The sequence below is a fragment of the Hippichthys cyanospilos genome, chromosome 4 (assembly GCF_059441005.1).
Source record: "Hippichthys cyanospilos isolate Australia breed blue-spotted pipefish chromosome 4, RoL_Hcya_1.0, whole genome shotgun sequence".
NCBI classification, from domain to species: domain Eukaryota; kingdom Metazoa; phylum Chordata; class Actinopteri; order Syngnathiformes; family Syngnathidae; genus Hippichthys; species Hippichthys cyanospilos.
In genome coordinates this window covers 12,981,931-12,999,001 of record NC_142372.1, presented here as the reverse complement: position 1 = coordinate 12,999,001, position 17,071 = coordinate 12,981,931, and the positions used below count along the sequence as shown (strand labels likewise).

At 39.1% G+C, this 17,071-nt stretch overlaps 1 protein-coding gene across 3 annotated transcripts in view; it reads left to right on the top strand.

The window, feature by feature from the left end:
- Window positions 1–17,071, top strand: part of hipk3b (homeodomain interacting protein kinase 3b) — a 34,866-nt gene that overhangs the window by 698 nt on the left and 17,097 nt on the right. For all 3 annotated transcript variants that reach the window (XM_088412612.1, XM_088412610.1, XM_088412611.1), the window contains exons 2-3: window positions 7,092–8,415; window positions 15,982–16,105. In XM_088412612.1, the coding sequence (XP_088268738.1) occupies window positions 7,092–8,415; window positions 15,982–16,105 (1,448 nt within the window). The remainder of the gene's footprint in view (window positions 1–7,091; window positions 8,416–15,981; window positions 16,106–17,071) is intronic.

Below are 17,071 nucleotides of genomic sequence, written 5' to 3'. Positions count from 1 at the left end.
AATTATTAACGCGAGTGTGTCGGCTACTCTTGATGTTTTATTTTTGTGTTGTCATGGGGAACCGTCAATTTATTCATCGTGATGACAGAAGCAATTTTTACTACGTGGATGACACGTTTCGAGACATGTATGATTTGTGAGTTTCATTTCGTTAACTGTGTCAATCAATTACTAGTTAACATCCTAAGACGTCAACAACTAAGTTAACACAAACAAGGAAGACCTTTGAGCTCAGTGAACCATAGTGGGTGCTGACGTTCTCTTATTTAACTCAAATCCCGTCCATTAACTTGCTTTTAAATAACTGGCCCCATCGACTCTTAAAATTTTAACGTTACTTCAGAGCTAGTTTGTTTTGTGGTATAGATTCTCAGAATAGGAAGAATTACCTGCGGTACGTGACAGTTTTTTTTCTCTCTCTCGGGCACCTGTTGTTTTTGGCTCCCACTCATTGGCCACAGCACTAGGTACACCTAATGAAACCCATGTCAGGAGATGGTAAGTGGTATCAATGTTAAACTCATTTTTACTTTAAATCACATTGTAGGTATAATTAACCTCTTCCGGGGAGTTTTCGCTGTGCATAATTGTCCTGTATTTTGGTCCTCCTCGGGATCTTCGTCCACAATTGCCTTAATCACTAGGTCTGAACAATTCATCAAATTTATATATTTTTTCGTTATTGCTTTAATCTGATTTATGACTTACTAAATTATGTTTATGCCTCTCTTGTTGGGTACAATTTTCAGTAGTAAACAACAACTGTAATTTGATCTGTCCATCAGTGAATAGATTGTGGCCAGATGTGACTTTTTTGCTGCTATCAAGCGGTAAGGGGTCCATAGCACACCCAGAACTTAAACGTTTGCTCTACTAACAAAAAAACGACAAATTTTTCGAAAAACTTCATGGTGGTTCTCCCTGACATTCTGTTTTTCTATTTATTTGTGACCTGAAGCAAAAACGCAGCCTCTCTTTTATTTTATTAAACATAAAAAGTGTCAGTTGCTCTTAATTGTATTTCCATCGTCTTGTACTGTAGCTGTAAATACATAAAGGTTCTCATGTTTCACTTTACCACACTCATTCACTTTTTTAAGTAAGGGACTCCTCCCATAGCCTACTTTGCAAAACAACTTTTACGGTTGTAATGCAGCAATTTATTGTTTTAATCTCTTTATCGACACTCTTGTTTGTATCAGTGTAATCTGTTATTTAGTTGATCTATAGCAATGATTTCAGGCGGTGACAGTCAGGCCTTTTTATGACAAACGGGACTGTGCTTTCACTTTGTTTGTGCATGAAGAACTGGTTTCTCAGAAACCTCCTCTGCATTTAAGGTGGAAAATATAACAGTAAGAGCACCATGACAAGCTTGGAATTTCTGTGGAAAGCTGGGCAGTTGGGTGGAACATTTCCACCAGAAATAAACATTCAGCACAGTCATAGCACGGGACAGGCACAATGTTTATTGAAGATCAGTGAGATAATTGGGGTGAAATACACTGTTATTGTGAAGGAATGCTTAATAATCTTGATAAAGAAACGTTACTTGGTAATACATTTTTTTAGGGGTTGGTTAGAGGTCATGATTCTTTATTAATCTGAGTAATTTTCAATTTCTTTACATGTTTCCACATAAGGTTGAACTAGAAAATATTTGAAACTGGCATAACTTTCACACCAATTTTTGTAATGTTCAACTACATAAGGAGAGCAGACCTTCTGAGAAAACAAAACATTAGTAGTACCATTAATAACCTTGGAAAAGCAAACAATCCAAGCTTATTTAGATCAGCAGTAAACATTTTAGCTACCTGGTTAAAAACAAAGATGGGAATCAGTAGTGGTGAAAAACTCAAGACTTATTACTACAATGTGGACCCAAGACAACAGCACATAGAGTCTAGGGTTTATCGCTTGGCTTTTTTCTGTTTTCAGTATTATGAAAATAGACTAGCTTGTAATTCACTTCATGTTTAGAGGAATCCTACATGCCTGAAATTGGACTTTGAGGTCCTTTTTTACTTTTCAAAAACAAAACATAAACCTCACAAAATAAACCTTTGTGTAACATTTTCCCAGGTAAAAAATAAACAAAACAAAAAACAACAAAATAAAATCCTATGAGCTCAAAATGTCAAATATGACAGTTAGATATCTCTGTGTCCTGCGATTGGCGGGCAACCAGTTCAGGGTGTCCATCGCCTACTGCCCGTAGACAGCTGGAATAAGCGATTCTAAAAAATGGATGGATGGAAAAATACCCACTCTATGTTCAGCGCATTTGTCATTATCCAACCAAAGAGCGAGTGCCCACCTAGTGTGGGATTTTTTACAAGGCCTTTAACGGTTCATAATTAGAGGCATGACGTGTCATGCCGCAGCGTTGGTTTAAAGTGTGACACTGCCTCTTGGGTCCAGCTGTCCCTTTTACACAGATGCCAGTTTATGCTGAGTCCCTCCATGGCCCTATGGCAGAACATTCTGTCCGCTCTTTATATTGATTCTGTATGAGAACTAATCCAACAAGCCGAGGACCTCTAAATGTTAGTCATAAGTTCACAATTGAAATGCCATGTGCTCACATTCCTTGGAAAATAGAGAGGCTTTTCAGCAAAGAAGATCTTTTTCACGAGACATTGGTAGTGTTGTGAAGTCGTTGAGCTGGAAATACTCACAGCGTCCACTGCTGAAAGGCAGAGGGATTGCAAGTAGAAAAATGCCTTCTATTTCTCAGATTTGGTTGGCTCTGACTGGCTTTCACAGCGGTCATATTAATGATTGCAGAAGCCATGCTCAAACAAGCAAACTCAACATGGTTAATGTGTGTAATAAAGTAATTTATCAGGCGCATCACACAAAAATGTTAAGAAATAAAAACATACTTGTACCTCATTATGTTATAAAGTCACCTTCATGCTAATTGGCAACTGTTTCTATTATCAACCCTTCAACATGGTGCTGAATTATGCTACATTTTTCTCACGTGTTCAAGTGTTATCTGCAGTGAACATAGCAGCTTTTGTCTCACTTTGAATAGTGAAGTGAAACCACATAAACAGTCACTTTTTGCCTCTGTTAGCTGACTCGTTCCATAGATGAGATGGTTAAGTTTGTGATACTTAAATGCCCTTGCACTGTTTAATATTCAAAAATGATGAATGTGGCAGCTTTTAGCTTTAAACTAGTGCGTAGAAGGTCCTTTTCCATTTTAATGCAGCTATGCTTAACCTGTTACCAACAGACATTATTTTTGCCCACACAATGAGGTGACGGGTATAATAATGGATAGTCAATCTATCCAATTAAGCCAAAAATGGAATGTGTGTTTCTTAAAAGCAAACTATTTTTATTTGAAAGTTGTTTCCAGCAGCACGGAGTGGCGTGGGAGCTGTCTTGATTCATCTTCTTGACAATAGTTGGGACCAGATTATATTGCTAGCAGTATATAAACAAGTCTTCCAGGCTTGATACTTATAAATAATAATAAACTAACATAACTAAAGTAAATAATAATGAAAACAAATTCACCCAAGACATGGCAAAAACATGGCACACAGGGCAAGACAGCTAACCTACTTGCTGATTGCAAACCAATGAAAAAAAATAAAGCCTACTTACAACCAAGTAGATACTACAACATAAAGGCTTGAGTTAGAAAGATGTTGGATTATGTTGGACTATGTTTTTGACATAGTCATGGGTTATGTTGGACTATTTTTGACTGTTTTAGTCGACTGTCAGACACAGTTGCAGTTTTAACGGATTCATTTTTCAGCTAAACCCGGTTTACTCAAATGTGCTGCGACACAAACGTCCTTGGTACACTTTTATTTTGGAAGTTCCTCGCAGAAGCATAGTCAACCAACTTGATAATATTGGTTTCCATAGTGAGCAGGCTCCGATGTGAACACAGTAGTTCAGAAATCACATACCACGGTCTTATTCTGAAATGAAGTTCAAACTGTCACTTCAAAAACAACAACAAAATCAAGTGTTGACTGGCATTCTTTTTTTTCAGTTGATGATCTTTTTTTTTTTTTTCCCCTCTCCTCCTTTTTTAAGTGCGATGTCATGCAGGCGACCAAAATAGCTATGCGGTTGACTGGGTCTCATTGAGCACCCCTGGTGTACAGCCTCCGGCTGTTTGTATTATTTTGTTTTACTGTTATTTAAGGAATAACAAATGTTTTTTTTCCTTGTCGCTCAGTACCACTTGCTCATTACTTGGGTTTAAATTTCGAGTAGACCTCTGTCAAAGGTCAGCAGTGAGCAATTATCCTGTAGCTCAAGGCTGGTGGAAGGCAGCTTTGAAGGCTGAAATGCAACGCCACAGTAAAAGTCTCACGGTTGACCAAGGGAGTAACTGGCGTCGTCTTTTCATAATAATAGAAACAGCTGCCATTCTTTTCCATTCCCTCTAATTACTGACCTATAGTTCTCATTTTGTATCAGATATTTCTTAATTTAAGTACAATATATGGTGGGTTTTTTTTTTTTTGTGAGGAGAGGAATCTTTTTGCCTAGCTGCTCTTATAGGGTTTTAAATGCTGAACTTCTTTTTGACAATCTTTTTTTCGTCTGAGTGTATGGCGTTCTGTAGCAAACATACTCATTGGTTCCAAACATGCTTTTGTGCTTAGAATTTCCTATTTTGTGCCTGTAATTGTGTCAAAAATCTAACAGTAGCCTTTGCTTGACAACATGAAGAATGCCAGTTTTTGTTTTTTGACTTAAACAAAACTTTAACATTTTATCTAATATATTTTATTGAAATCGAACGTGATTCAGTGCTCATTTTACCTTGGAAAACTGTTGAGTTCCAGGGACTCGCAACACTAAAAAACTCTGTGTCCCGGCAGAAATGTTTGGAACCCCAAAAATTGCGCAGTAAAAATGACAAAGTAAGTCCAAGGTTTAAACTCCATTTACAAGACGTGAGCAAAAATCAACATCAGATATTAACAAATGTCACAAGACAAATTATTTAAATGGAATGAACTTACATGTAGCGTCTGTCATCATTTTATACATATCACAACCACTAATATAATGTTCCATTTTGGTAGAAAAGTCCACCTTTTACTTTGAGTGTTCATTTGTTTAATTTATCACTGATAACTAAAAAAATTGCAGAGCTCTTTTTGCTTTGGGCCTGAAGATACTTTTTAGAAGGCATTTTTAGAAAGGGGGAGACAGATCACAGAATCTTTGTCAGGACAGGCAAGTCCCCTATGCAATTTTCTGTGAAATACATGTGAATGGTTTAAAGACCTGATGATATGGAAACATGTTTTTCCTCCTGAAGGTAGAGCATTTGAGAGCCACTGCACTATCCAGAGCAGGGGTGTCAAACTCATTTAAGATTGCGGGCGCATGAAGAAAATCTATTCCAATAAATTAATATACATATGTGAGTAAATATATAAAGACTATTTTGCTTTCAAGATTGACTCTGCTTCTGCGAACTGTCTGCTGGTTTGGTAAACCAGCTCCTGATTTGTTGACATCTTGTTTGTTTAAGCAGTGCATGTCAGTTTCTCATGAATGTCAGATTGTTAAAAAAAAAAAAAAAAGTTTAATAAAATGAACTGTTATTTACTGTAATTAAATAGCATAGAAAATGGAGAGAATAAAACTCATTTGATCATATAATGTTGAAAAAGAGTTTACAACAGTGAGCTTGCACTGCCCCAGAACTAAAGTAGGTCATGGGTCTGAGGATGGCACACATTGTCTCCAGTCACTAGGGCTGTGCATGATTCAGTTGAGACTGGAATTGGAATGCAAATTAAATTTGGGGTTGATTTGGGTTTCGCTGCTTAAACTTTAAGCAAATAGCGACTTCAACTTTTGGATGCCAATCTGAGCTCTACTCGTCACTCTGCAATGGAGATTTATTAGAAATTGTATTGAACTTCATTACCCATTTAAATAGTTGTTAGATAATCAGATGTAATATGTTCCCATGGGCTCAGTAAACCTTAAATGCTACACGATCCTATGTGCGTTATGTCCATCTGTACTTCCTGATGCCTTGTGACTTTATTTTTGTCTGGTATTCTTCCTTTGATGCTTTTCCTCCCTATTGGTTGCCTGGAGACATGCAGTAGGATATATTGCAACCACAGGGAAAGGTCAGGCAAACCTTTGCAACGTTAGTCATCTTCTGTGTGGAGGTGTTGGTAGGCTTACTGTGGCTGGATGTAAGTCGAAAGGTGAGCAGCTTGTTCCCTCCATGGAAGGGTGTGACATTTTCACATTAAGGTTTAAGTATATTCATCAGGAGAAATAGAAGAAAACGATTAAGATGAATCAACTAAGTACCTCTTGCACGCTAGAAATTGCCAATGGCAGTCACAAAGTCTTCTGAAGGTTTGAAGACTTCACAAATATATGTGCCTCCACACTTGTAGTTGGCTTTTTATGGTCCATGTCATAATTTGTTGTCAATACCTGTGTCCCCTCGTTTCTATCTCTGACAAAATTCTGTATGTACCAAAATGTCGGAGCAAATCATGTGACATCATTCACTTCTCTTGTTCGTCAAATGTAAACAAGAAAAAGGCTGCAGGCGAAAAATGGTTTTATTCAAAAATGTATCCTGAGCCAAATGTACAGACAACAATGTGTGCTGCTGATTTCAAATCTGTTTTAAAATAAACTTAACAATCATGTTGTGCCTACCTTGTCTGTAACTTGTTTAGAATCGTCTATTAACTAGTCATTAACTATTGTTAACAAGTTTTGTAACCCACCCATCCATCATTATACTCTTGTGCAAAACTTCCATTTTCACAATTAAGCTCATTTTAAATGTTTAAAATGACAATTTAATCTGATTATTTAGATTTTTTTTTTTTTTTTGCCCAGCCCTGTTTTAACTGTTGTACATTTTAAACAACTGAGAGTAAAAATCGCATTTACATTTTAGAAGTATCTAAAAATAAACCTTCATGAAGCCTCTTTTTAGTTATTATTTTTTTAAATGTATGCATCATTCCATTTTCTATAATGGTTGTTCTCATGAAAATGCTCTTTCATATAAAAGGCCTTTAACGTTTTTTATTTTTATTTTTCCCTTACAGGTATGGCCTCACAAGTCTTGGTTTACCCACCACACGTTTATCAAACCCAGACAAGTGCCTTTAGTAGTGTGAAGAAACTCAAAGTTGAGCCCAGCAGCTGTGTGTACCATGAGAGAGCACATCCGCGGACTTATCTGAACAAGCGAAACCTTGGTATTGTGCACCCGACGAAAGCTTGCGCCTTCTTGAGCCAAGACTTGGCGGCCAACGCCAAAGTGTACCCTGTGAAGACAGTGATTGTACGGGGCGTTCCGAGACAACAGCCCGGGAAAAGAGGTGAAGGATCAGGCCCAGCTGCGGTCCAGAAACTGCGGGACACAGGGGTTGTCCGCAAGCAGGAGCAGGATCTTCTTCAACAGCAGAAGACAGTCACAGCAAGTGGGGGCAGCAGTGGAGCTGCAGGGGCAGGAGGAGGGGGAAGGGGAGAGGGCTGGAGAGGAGGAGGTGAGGGCGCTGGAGAGGAGGAAAAGGAGGAGGCGGAGGAGGAGAACAACGGTGACACAGAAGTAGACTGTGCAGGTTTGAACTCAGCTGACAGCGCTCAGCGATGTGGACTGAAACGTAAAAGTGAGGAGCTGGATAATCGAGGGAGCACCATGCAGATAGTGGAGGAACTGTCAATGTTGCCTGCCATGTTGCAAACAACGAATGTAGGAAATGCAGCAGCGACTGCGCCTGCGGCCGTGGGGGCTGGAGGGGGGGCTTCCAAGCAGGCCGCGGGACCCGTGGGGGTTAGTGCAGCAGGGGGAGTGGGAGGATGTGATGGAGACTACCAGGTAGTACAGCATGAGGTTCTTTGCTCTCTGAAGAATACTTACGAAGTGCTGGATTTCTTGGGACGCGGCACATTCGGACAGGTTGTAAAGTGCTGGAAAAGAGGCACTGGCGAGGTAGTGGCCATAAAGATCCTGAAGAACCATCCTTCATACGCCCGACAAGGTCAAATAGAAGTAGGTATCCTCGCTCGTCTGAGCGGGGAGAACGCAGACGAACACAACCTGGTGCGAGCCTTTGAATGCTTCCAACACCGCAGCCACACCTGCCTTGTGTTTGAAATGCTCGAGCAGAACCTGTATGATTTCTTGAAGCAGAATAAGTTCAGCCCGCTGCCACTGAAAGTCATCCGACCCATACTACAGCAGGTGGCCACGGCACTGAAAAAGTTGAAAAGTATGGGCCTGATTCACGCAGACCTCAAGCCTGAGAACATTATGCTGGTGGATCCGCTGAGGCAACCCTACAGGGTGAAGGTGATCGACTTTGGCTCAGCTAGCCATGTGTCCAAAGCAGTATGCTCCACGTACCTCCAGTCTCGGTACTATAGGTGAGTAGAAAGTCCATGTCTTAGTTTGACTGTTTTGACAATGCGCTGCAGTGCGACCACAAAATGTTTTACAATCATTTGGAGGTTAAGGTTAGGGTGAAAAGTCTTTTAGGTTAAAAATGTCCTTCCTCTGGCATAACAAGGAAATGTCTCACATGCTGCACAACATCCTGCTAACTGAGGAGCCACATACCGGTAGAGTCTGGAAAAAAAGTGACACACATTGTTTATTATGAAGGATATTTTTTTTCCCGCTTCCAGAGCCTGGGAATGAACTTGTGTTTGGGAAAGAAATGGACTTAATCATTGACTTTTATTTTGTTTAATGCCTTAAATTCCCCTAAGAATTATTGCCATTGTATTATTCTGGTGATAGTGTCATGTGGTAGTATTTAAATGTTCACCCCGCCATTGTTTATGTAATTAGATTACACCAACAAAGCCTTGCCAAGACATTAATAAATTAGACTTCCTCAGGTACTTGTATGTCATTAGCCCAAACTATTAGCTCCGTAATTATAATCTTGTTAGGTGTGGACGTCTGAAGTTTTTACATCAAAGCGAGGCTTATATAAACCTAAACTGAGGCTAACCGCAGGTGAAAGTCATTTGGGAATGTGTCGTTTGTTTACTCTCCCAAGGTCTTGCGGTACAAGTACCAAGAGTGAAGAATTCAAATTATTAAAAAAATTGCTTTAAGTCATTCAACGCCAGCTCTTTCAGTGTCTGTTTTTAGACCCCCCTTCACTCTGACATTTTGAAGTTATTTTTAAACGTATAAATATGTACCTAGGATTGGGTGCTGGTTCTTTAAAAAAGACATAAACATGCATTTTTGAGACTGAATAAGTTAAAGTTGCAGACTGGTGTCTTTTGAGACGTTGCTGTGGAAGATTGCAGCACAGTTTAATGAGACGTTTAGCACTTTGCTGTTTTCTTTCCATGAACCGCTTTCATGTCATGTTGAGCAATTCTCACTTCCTGCACACTGAGTATTAAGTGAAGCACAATATTCGGATACTTGGATGGAAAGGAAACTAATATACTCTAAAACATATTTCAATAAGGCAAAAAATACTACATACCCCTGTGCACATAGACACACCATTTTTAATCATTACCATCACAAAGTATAAAGACAAAGGTTGTACTTTTTTTAATCTTATGTTTGCATGTCTGTATGCAATTATTATTTTTAACCATTCTATGTGTTTCAAAGATTTTTCGTGACGCAGTGAGGAAAAGGTTATGAGGCCATTCACACACGAACATTGTCGTGTTAAGTATGCAATACAAACATGCATTGATGAATAGGGAATGAAAAGTGAAACTCAACACTAGTGTGTTACCACCCATCTAAAAGCTGAAAAGTGTTCTGTAAAAAAAACAAAAACAAAAAAAAAAGTTTTCAGGCTGGGAACATGCAAGAACATCAAAGCAGTAGTGGCAGGACAAAGTGCTAAATGACAGAACCAGGATTGATTTTGTTGTCTGATGTAAAACTTAAAACTCAAGAAAGAATTTTCAGATTATTGGGTCCAGGAAATTCCTTCTAGTCTATTATACCCAGATGGTTGACGTATATTTAATGCTACTCTTTTACCTCCTTTTATTTGGTGATGATTAACCACTGTATTGGAAAATGATTATTTAGATGTTCATGAGCAATTGAAGTTCTGTATGCTAGTGTGTGAATTGCTACACAAATTGCAAAACAATGGAGGGAGGAAATAGGAGATGTGAACCAGGCCCTTTCAATGCATCATCAGTAGTTACCTTTGGCATCACTAAAGTGCTACTAGATGAAACTTAAAAGTCTCATGGACACACTCTCAAATCTTGTCAAAAGGCTTCCCAAAACAGTGTCAACTGCCCCAAAAAAAAGTTATGGCTTCATCTTCATCATGCATCAAACATGTTTTTGGCAAATACCATTGTGTATTTTTTACAGACCATTAGCCACATCTAATATTAGACACAGTATCAATGATTGTGCCTATTTTAAAAACAATTAGGCACAATATAAATGAATGGGCCTATTTTAAAAACAAATCATACATTATTATTTTTATGAAGTATTGCATGGCAAAGTTTATTCTAATTAAACCATGTTTATTTGATATATTTAGCACTTTATGCTAGGTTTTGAAGGAAAGGAAATAATAGGTGATGCTGCATCGCTATGCATATTTTTCTTTTTTTTCTCTTTAAAATAAATTGTTCATCTTAAAAATAACCCCCCACACATATGATGTGCGTGTTTGTGTGTGTGTGTGTGTGTGCTTCCGGAGGAGCTGGACGAGGGAAGGAGGAGTCAGTAGTTCCACACACTAATATTAAATCGATGCGGATGAGAATGACAATGCGGAAATAATAGAAAGGAATTAGAATTAAAAGTGATGAGTTGAAAAATGTGATAACCTAACACGCTCTGGGTTATAAGGCTCATTGTTGATTTTTGAGAAAATTAAAGGATTCTTTTTTTTTTTTTGTAATCATGGGCCGAAAAATATGGTACACTGTTTCAGGAAGTTGCCAAAAATAGAAGTTTGTACTTGTACTTTCCCAAGGCAGGAAGTTAAAGAGAGAGCAGATGTTTGTTGTTTTGGTGCTTTGGTAACCATTCATGATATTCATTCTGCTGCTCTATTTGTATTTGAATGCTGATTGGTACCAATTACCAAATAATATTTTAAGATGTGTTGAAAGTTAATCTATAGTCTATTTGACAGCATGGAAACTGTACAAACAATGACTACAAAAAGCTGTCCTCAATGACAACAAAATACTCAAGTACTGGTCGAATCTTGCCGTTGAAATAACACAAAACTTCTCTCTTTGTGGAAACGATGAAGAGCATACATAAAGGGAGCAGCATGTTTAAAGAAGTGAGTAAAGAACTGCTTAAAATAACTCATGGGATGCTGGCCAGTGTGCCTCTAGATGGTAAAGCAGCTCACAGGAAATGAAAGAAGAGCTTGACAACACAAGTCGGTTCTTACTTAATGCACTGAAGAGTCTGTTTATGTTCATTTTTACTGATCAATTATTCAACCTAACTAATGTTACTGTACTTTTCATCCCATTGACCATTCAATATTTTGAAACAAATCGGCCACTTACACATATTTTTACTATCTGGTAGTTTGCCAAAGTTATTTCCAGGGATAGAGTGGATTAACTCTAGAACGCAAATATGAAAATTTGTAAGGTTGCATTCCCAGGCCAGTCGAGAGACATTATCTCTTCAGCGTGTCCTGGGTGGTCCCCGGGACCTCCTCCCAATGTGACATGCCCATAATACCTCACCAGGGAGGCGTCCGGGAGGCATTCTAACCATATGCCCGAACCACCTCAACTGGCTCCTTTCAACGCAAAGGAGCAGCAGTTCGACAATGAGTCCCTCCCGAATGACCGAGTTTCTCAAGAGCCCGGACACCCTGCGGAGGAAACTCATTTCCACCGCTTGTATCCGGGATCTCGTTCTGTAGGTCAAGACCCACAGCTCATGACCCTTGATTCTGGCACCTGACAGACCCAAATGTATCATGAGGGTCTGCTGGGAACGTCTGGCACAGTCCCCCATCTGAAAGAGTTTCTACTCCCACCTCCGTAGAAATTTCTCCCACGTCCCGGGGGAGGTGGGGGACATTCAGTCTCAAGTGGACCATATTCCATGCCTCCGTTGTTGAGGCGACAGATTGAAGTTGTGGCTGTAAGGTGCTCGGTGCCTGTCGTGGCAACAATCTCTGAACCCGCTGGTGGACACCACCGGTAAGGGATTCTGTCAAGCTGAAGAAGGAGTCCTATCAGGCCTTTTTGGCCTGTGGGACTCCAGAGGTAGCTGACAGGTACTGACTTGCAAAGCAGAGAGCAGCTTCGGCTTCAGCCGACGCAAAAATTCGTATGTGGGAGAAGTTCGTGAGGCTATGGAAAATGACTTCCGGGTGGCTTTGAGGAAATTCTGGTTCACTATCCTCCGTCTTAGGAAGGTGAAGCAGTGCAGCATTAACTGTGTACAGTGGAGATGGGGCTCTCTTGACCTTAACTCGAGACGTTGTGAACCGGTGGGCAGAATACTTCGGAGACCTCAATTCCACTGGCACAATCAGAAAACCTGCAGCAAAAATGCTAATACAATACCAAATAAGCACCAGCTTATTTTACAATAAATGCTTAGACCTATTTTTTTTGTGCCTTAGTTTCATTGCTTAACAAACAGTACATGAGCCACATAATGAAATGAGACAAAATAAAAACTAGACAGTTTACGTTCCACAGTGTTAGAGGTTTTTTAATGAATTAATCAATTTAGGTTAACAAGTCTTATGAATACTTGGGAGGTTTCACCATGAAAATGAGATCAGCCATGACTAAATGCTCTATGTAGTTGTTGGCAGCCATAAGCCAAGGTGTTGCCAAGGACAGAAAAACAAGCTCCCTCAACCTGTGTGTACTCAGGCGACTATTGGAAGATTGTACATAGCCTTGTTGTTACAGTCTTGGAAATGAAATTTCCATAACACAGTGTACATGGATGAAAAGCAAATTGAACTGGGGATTAACTTTTTAATGACTACTTTATTTTTCTAAAACAACACAGACCCCATGCCAGAAAAAGATCGTCCAGCCTCATGAAGTGCTGGATTTGTAAATTACTGTTAAATAAATATATTAAAAAATGGCAATTACCTAGACAGTACTGTGAATCAAGAGCAGCTGTGGTATTAACCTTATATGGTTGGTGGGCCAATAAATGTAATAGATTCGGTGAGGCATATGACAGCATAACTGCCGGCTGAAAACTGGATTCAGAGGCTTTAATGTGGACGATGAGGTTCATTGTGTAAAAACTGAACATGTCAGCATAATTTTAGATAATTTAACAGCATTATAAACTAAAGCAAAAAGTTGGAAGTGACATTAAACTGAATAGGCAAATAGATTTTTTTTTTAAGAGCAAAGCCACTTTTTTGCTGCTAAAGCGAAATCAACTAGAAAGTCACTCAGTAGAAATCAAACCAATGCAATGGTTAAGTTCTTAATTTAAATAAGTAGTGAAGTGTCCTCTTAATACCAGAGGGGGGCAACTTTTATTTTTTTGCTGGTCCGACATTCATCAGAGTCCTGCCCCTTACTGATTATAGTTGATCGCAAGTAATACGTTATTTTTGACACCTTCAGTATTTAGTAAAAACTGTTATATGATGACCCAAAATCATTTAAATTTGCCTTTGTTAATCATTAAACTGTACAAATTATAAACACTGAAAACAGTTATTGCACTCTGTGAAACCCATTTTTTATTCTGTAATCTATTGATTGTTTATATTTATTTAATATACACCAATGAGAGCAGCGCTCCTATTTTTGTTGTATACATGCTATATACTATGACAATAAAGGCATTCTATCTTATTCTCTTCTATTAAAAATGAACGGTTTGCAGTTTCCACTGGCTAAACTTGGCTCTATCCCCAACATACCAAGCTAGTCTCTGCTGCAAGATGCTTTCTTTCCATAACTTAAGGTGCTACTTTCTTGGTGGCACCATCCTGTGGCATCCATTTTTTGGGGGGAAAAAAAACAAAAAAAAAACAAATGTGGGGTTGGGATTACCGTTCTGCCAAAAAAAAAATTCTCTGTATGCAAGGCAAACACTAACACACTGGTCGATTTGAAATACCGGACCCGGTTGTGATCTCCACCTCGTGATCACTGAACCTCAAGATCACTGCTGCCCATACAATGGCGGTTATAGTGCACTTTTTTTCAGATTTGCAATTGCATTCAAATTAGCTCTAAAATACTCCCATTGGGACATTACCCTGCGTAAAATGATATGATGTATACACTCTGCTTAATTGGAGTGTAATAGGTCCATTATATTTCCATTCAAAGTGTAATGACTGTACCAGGGCGGAAAAAACAAAGTACATCTGAACTGGGACAAAAATCTTTCTTTAACTTTGGCCCCATGTCAGCACATTAAGCGGTTTACTTTGGTCACACACGCCCAAAGCCTTGTACCCTTAATCCAAGGCCTAGGCTCGATCACATTGCAACTGCTGCCTGTGTTCCACTTAATAATGCTGAATGATCTAAACGTTGGTGTGTGGAATTGCACAGTCTGTGCAAGCAATGTGTAAAAATGCCGCCTGCTTCCATTGGGGGGGAAGGGACTCACATGTGGGATCATATGTCTACCTGTGTCTCCAAAAATACTTTTATTTATGTGAACTAGCTTTGTAAGGCTGCTGTAAGCACAAAACAATATTACTCCTCCCTTGTGTGTTGACGCCCTTATTTGCAGGTTAGATTCCACCTAACACATTGATCCTCCCTGACAGGACACAGGTGGGTGGATGAGAGGGCTATAACTGGAGTGTGAGATAACAGCCACACTTAAAGTTCTGTAAAGAGGAACAAAAATAGTCTTGCTACATACATGACAGACACGCTGTCATTTATGTGTCGTTATCAGGCCCATGTCTAATGAATACTCTGTGATGCACTTTTTAGCCATGTCGCTCAGCCATAAGATATATTGACTTGAGTATTGGATGGGAGTCATGGCGCTCCACAGAAATCAGTGACATCTCTGTTTCTACAGCATATTTTCAGGATGGTAAATGGATTTGGTTTCATCAGAGGGCAATGAGGCAATTATGGTCCGGAGACTGTTTGTCTCCTATCTTTTTCTGCTTTTTTAAAATTATTTTGACTAGCATATTCTTGTCACAACCCCAAGAGTAGTTTATCCACTGGCAAATCCTCCTTGAAATCTGATGGAAAAAGAAGTTGTTAGCCCTTTTCCGATGCTATTTTGTATTTTGTTTCTGCCTGACCTAGATTTGGGATACGTTTTGTATTGATCACATGATAAAAATTGTTTTGTTTGGGGTACGTTTTCTTGACTGCAGTCCAGGACACAAAACAAGAGCGCGTTTTGAATTTTGTTTTTGGACTACATCAAAACAATTCCTGTTGCTTTTTTAAATGCCCACTACTTTCATCTTTGAGAATAGTCAGACAAAACAATACTATTATTATTATTTTTTTTTTTTCCTTATCACCATTTCAGTTGTAGTAACAAGAAGTCCCCAACTAAATGAAGACATGTTAATGCTGATTTTCTGTTAGGCAAGAGGAGATTTAACACCATCCAAGCTCTCATCCCAGCCTGGCCGACCTCCTAACCCACTGGCCGGGCCCGCTCATGCATTGCCACTCTGGCTCAACTTTTAATGCTATTTCTCCACTCTAACCCATTTTATAGCCATCATACAAAATTCTATGATAATACGCATTGATAATGTGCATCATCTTCAAACAACAATTTCCAATGAGAGATGTGATAATTTGAAATCTGTGTTATTGTAGATTGCCCAGTGCTAGTCTTTGTTAGTAATTTCATGATGGCATGATATTTAATATAGTCCCATGTATGTAATTCTTACTGTATTTTCTTCAGGGCTCCATAAATTATTTTTGTAGAATGTTTTTCCTGATGACATGACTTTTAATAGAGTCCGGTGATTGTAATACTTTTTGCATTATCTACAGGGCTCCAGAAATTATTTTGGGATTGCCATTTTGTGAAGCCATAGACATGTGGTCCCTAGGCTGTGTGATAGCTGAGCTTTTCCTGGGCTGGCCCCTATACCCTGGGGCCCTGGAGTATGACCAGGTAAGCAACCAGATTCGTGTGACAGTTTTTTTGCTTACGCTGACTTCCTTCTTACTTGACTCTTGTGCCCCCCTCCAATGGTTTAAGCAACCTTGATTGCTTTCTGATTCAAAAAAGTTATTTCCCCTACCTCTCCTCCAGAATCATTTCTCCAAGCCAACATTACACTGTGAATGTGTCTCACATTCCCCTTTTCCACCTTTCCATTTGTGTCCCCCTTACTTTCCTCTTTCTTTAGTTTGCTTTTCCAGTGTTCACACAATGTCAAACTTCACATTGATTCTGTTTTCCATTATGTGCAATTAAAAAAAAAAAAACCTTTAAGTTTGTGGAAGCAATGATGATGCAGGCTTTCTTGGGAGATGTGATGAGGTGGATTATAGCTCCGACCTAAATACAATCGTCTTTTACTGGAAAAACGTGGTTATTTAAATACCTCAGACCATTTTTTATTAGAAACAGTGAAAATACATTCTTTCTCAAATTCTTTATCAAAGGAAAAAGGTTTAGATTTAGCAGTCACCTGGTGCCAGTGAGGAAAGGGTAGGAATGTTTTTTACTTGTCCCAATGGACCCCTTACAATGTCTTCGGGGACCAGACTGATCAGGGCTTAGGCTGAGCTGCTTTTCCCTATCCCCTCAAAGCCTGCTAGCAAAGCCTCTGTGTGCCATACTGCACCCTACCTGATGATGCACAGTCTCCCTGCACCCTTCACTGACGCCCATGAAGTATTTTTATGAACATCGTTATACATTTTTTTTAATCCCGGGTCAGGGGAAGGAGAAATCACTCAACAGCTCTAAAACAGATTTGACCTCAGTCAACAACACAAGGTCTCAAAATGAAAACCTATTTTTTATTTTTTATTTTTTTTGCATTAACCAGCAGCATCTAATAAAGCTGCTTTTGGAATATTTAGGGAGAGCATCCTCACTTCATGTAGAGACTCCTTGGAGTCTGAAGTC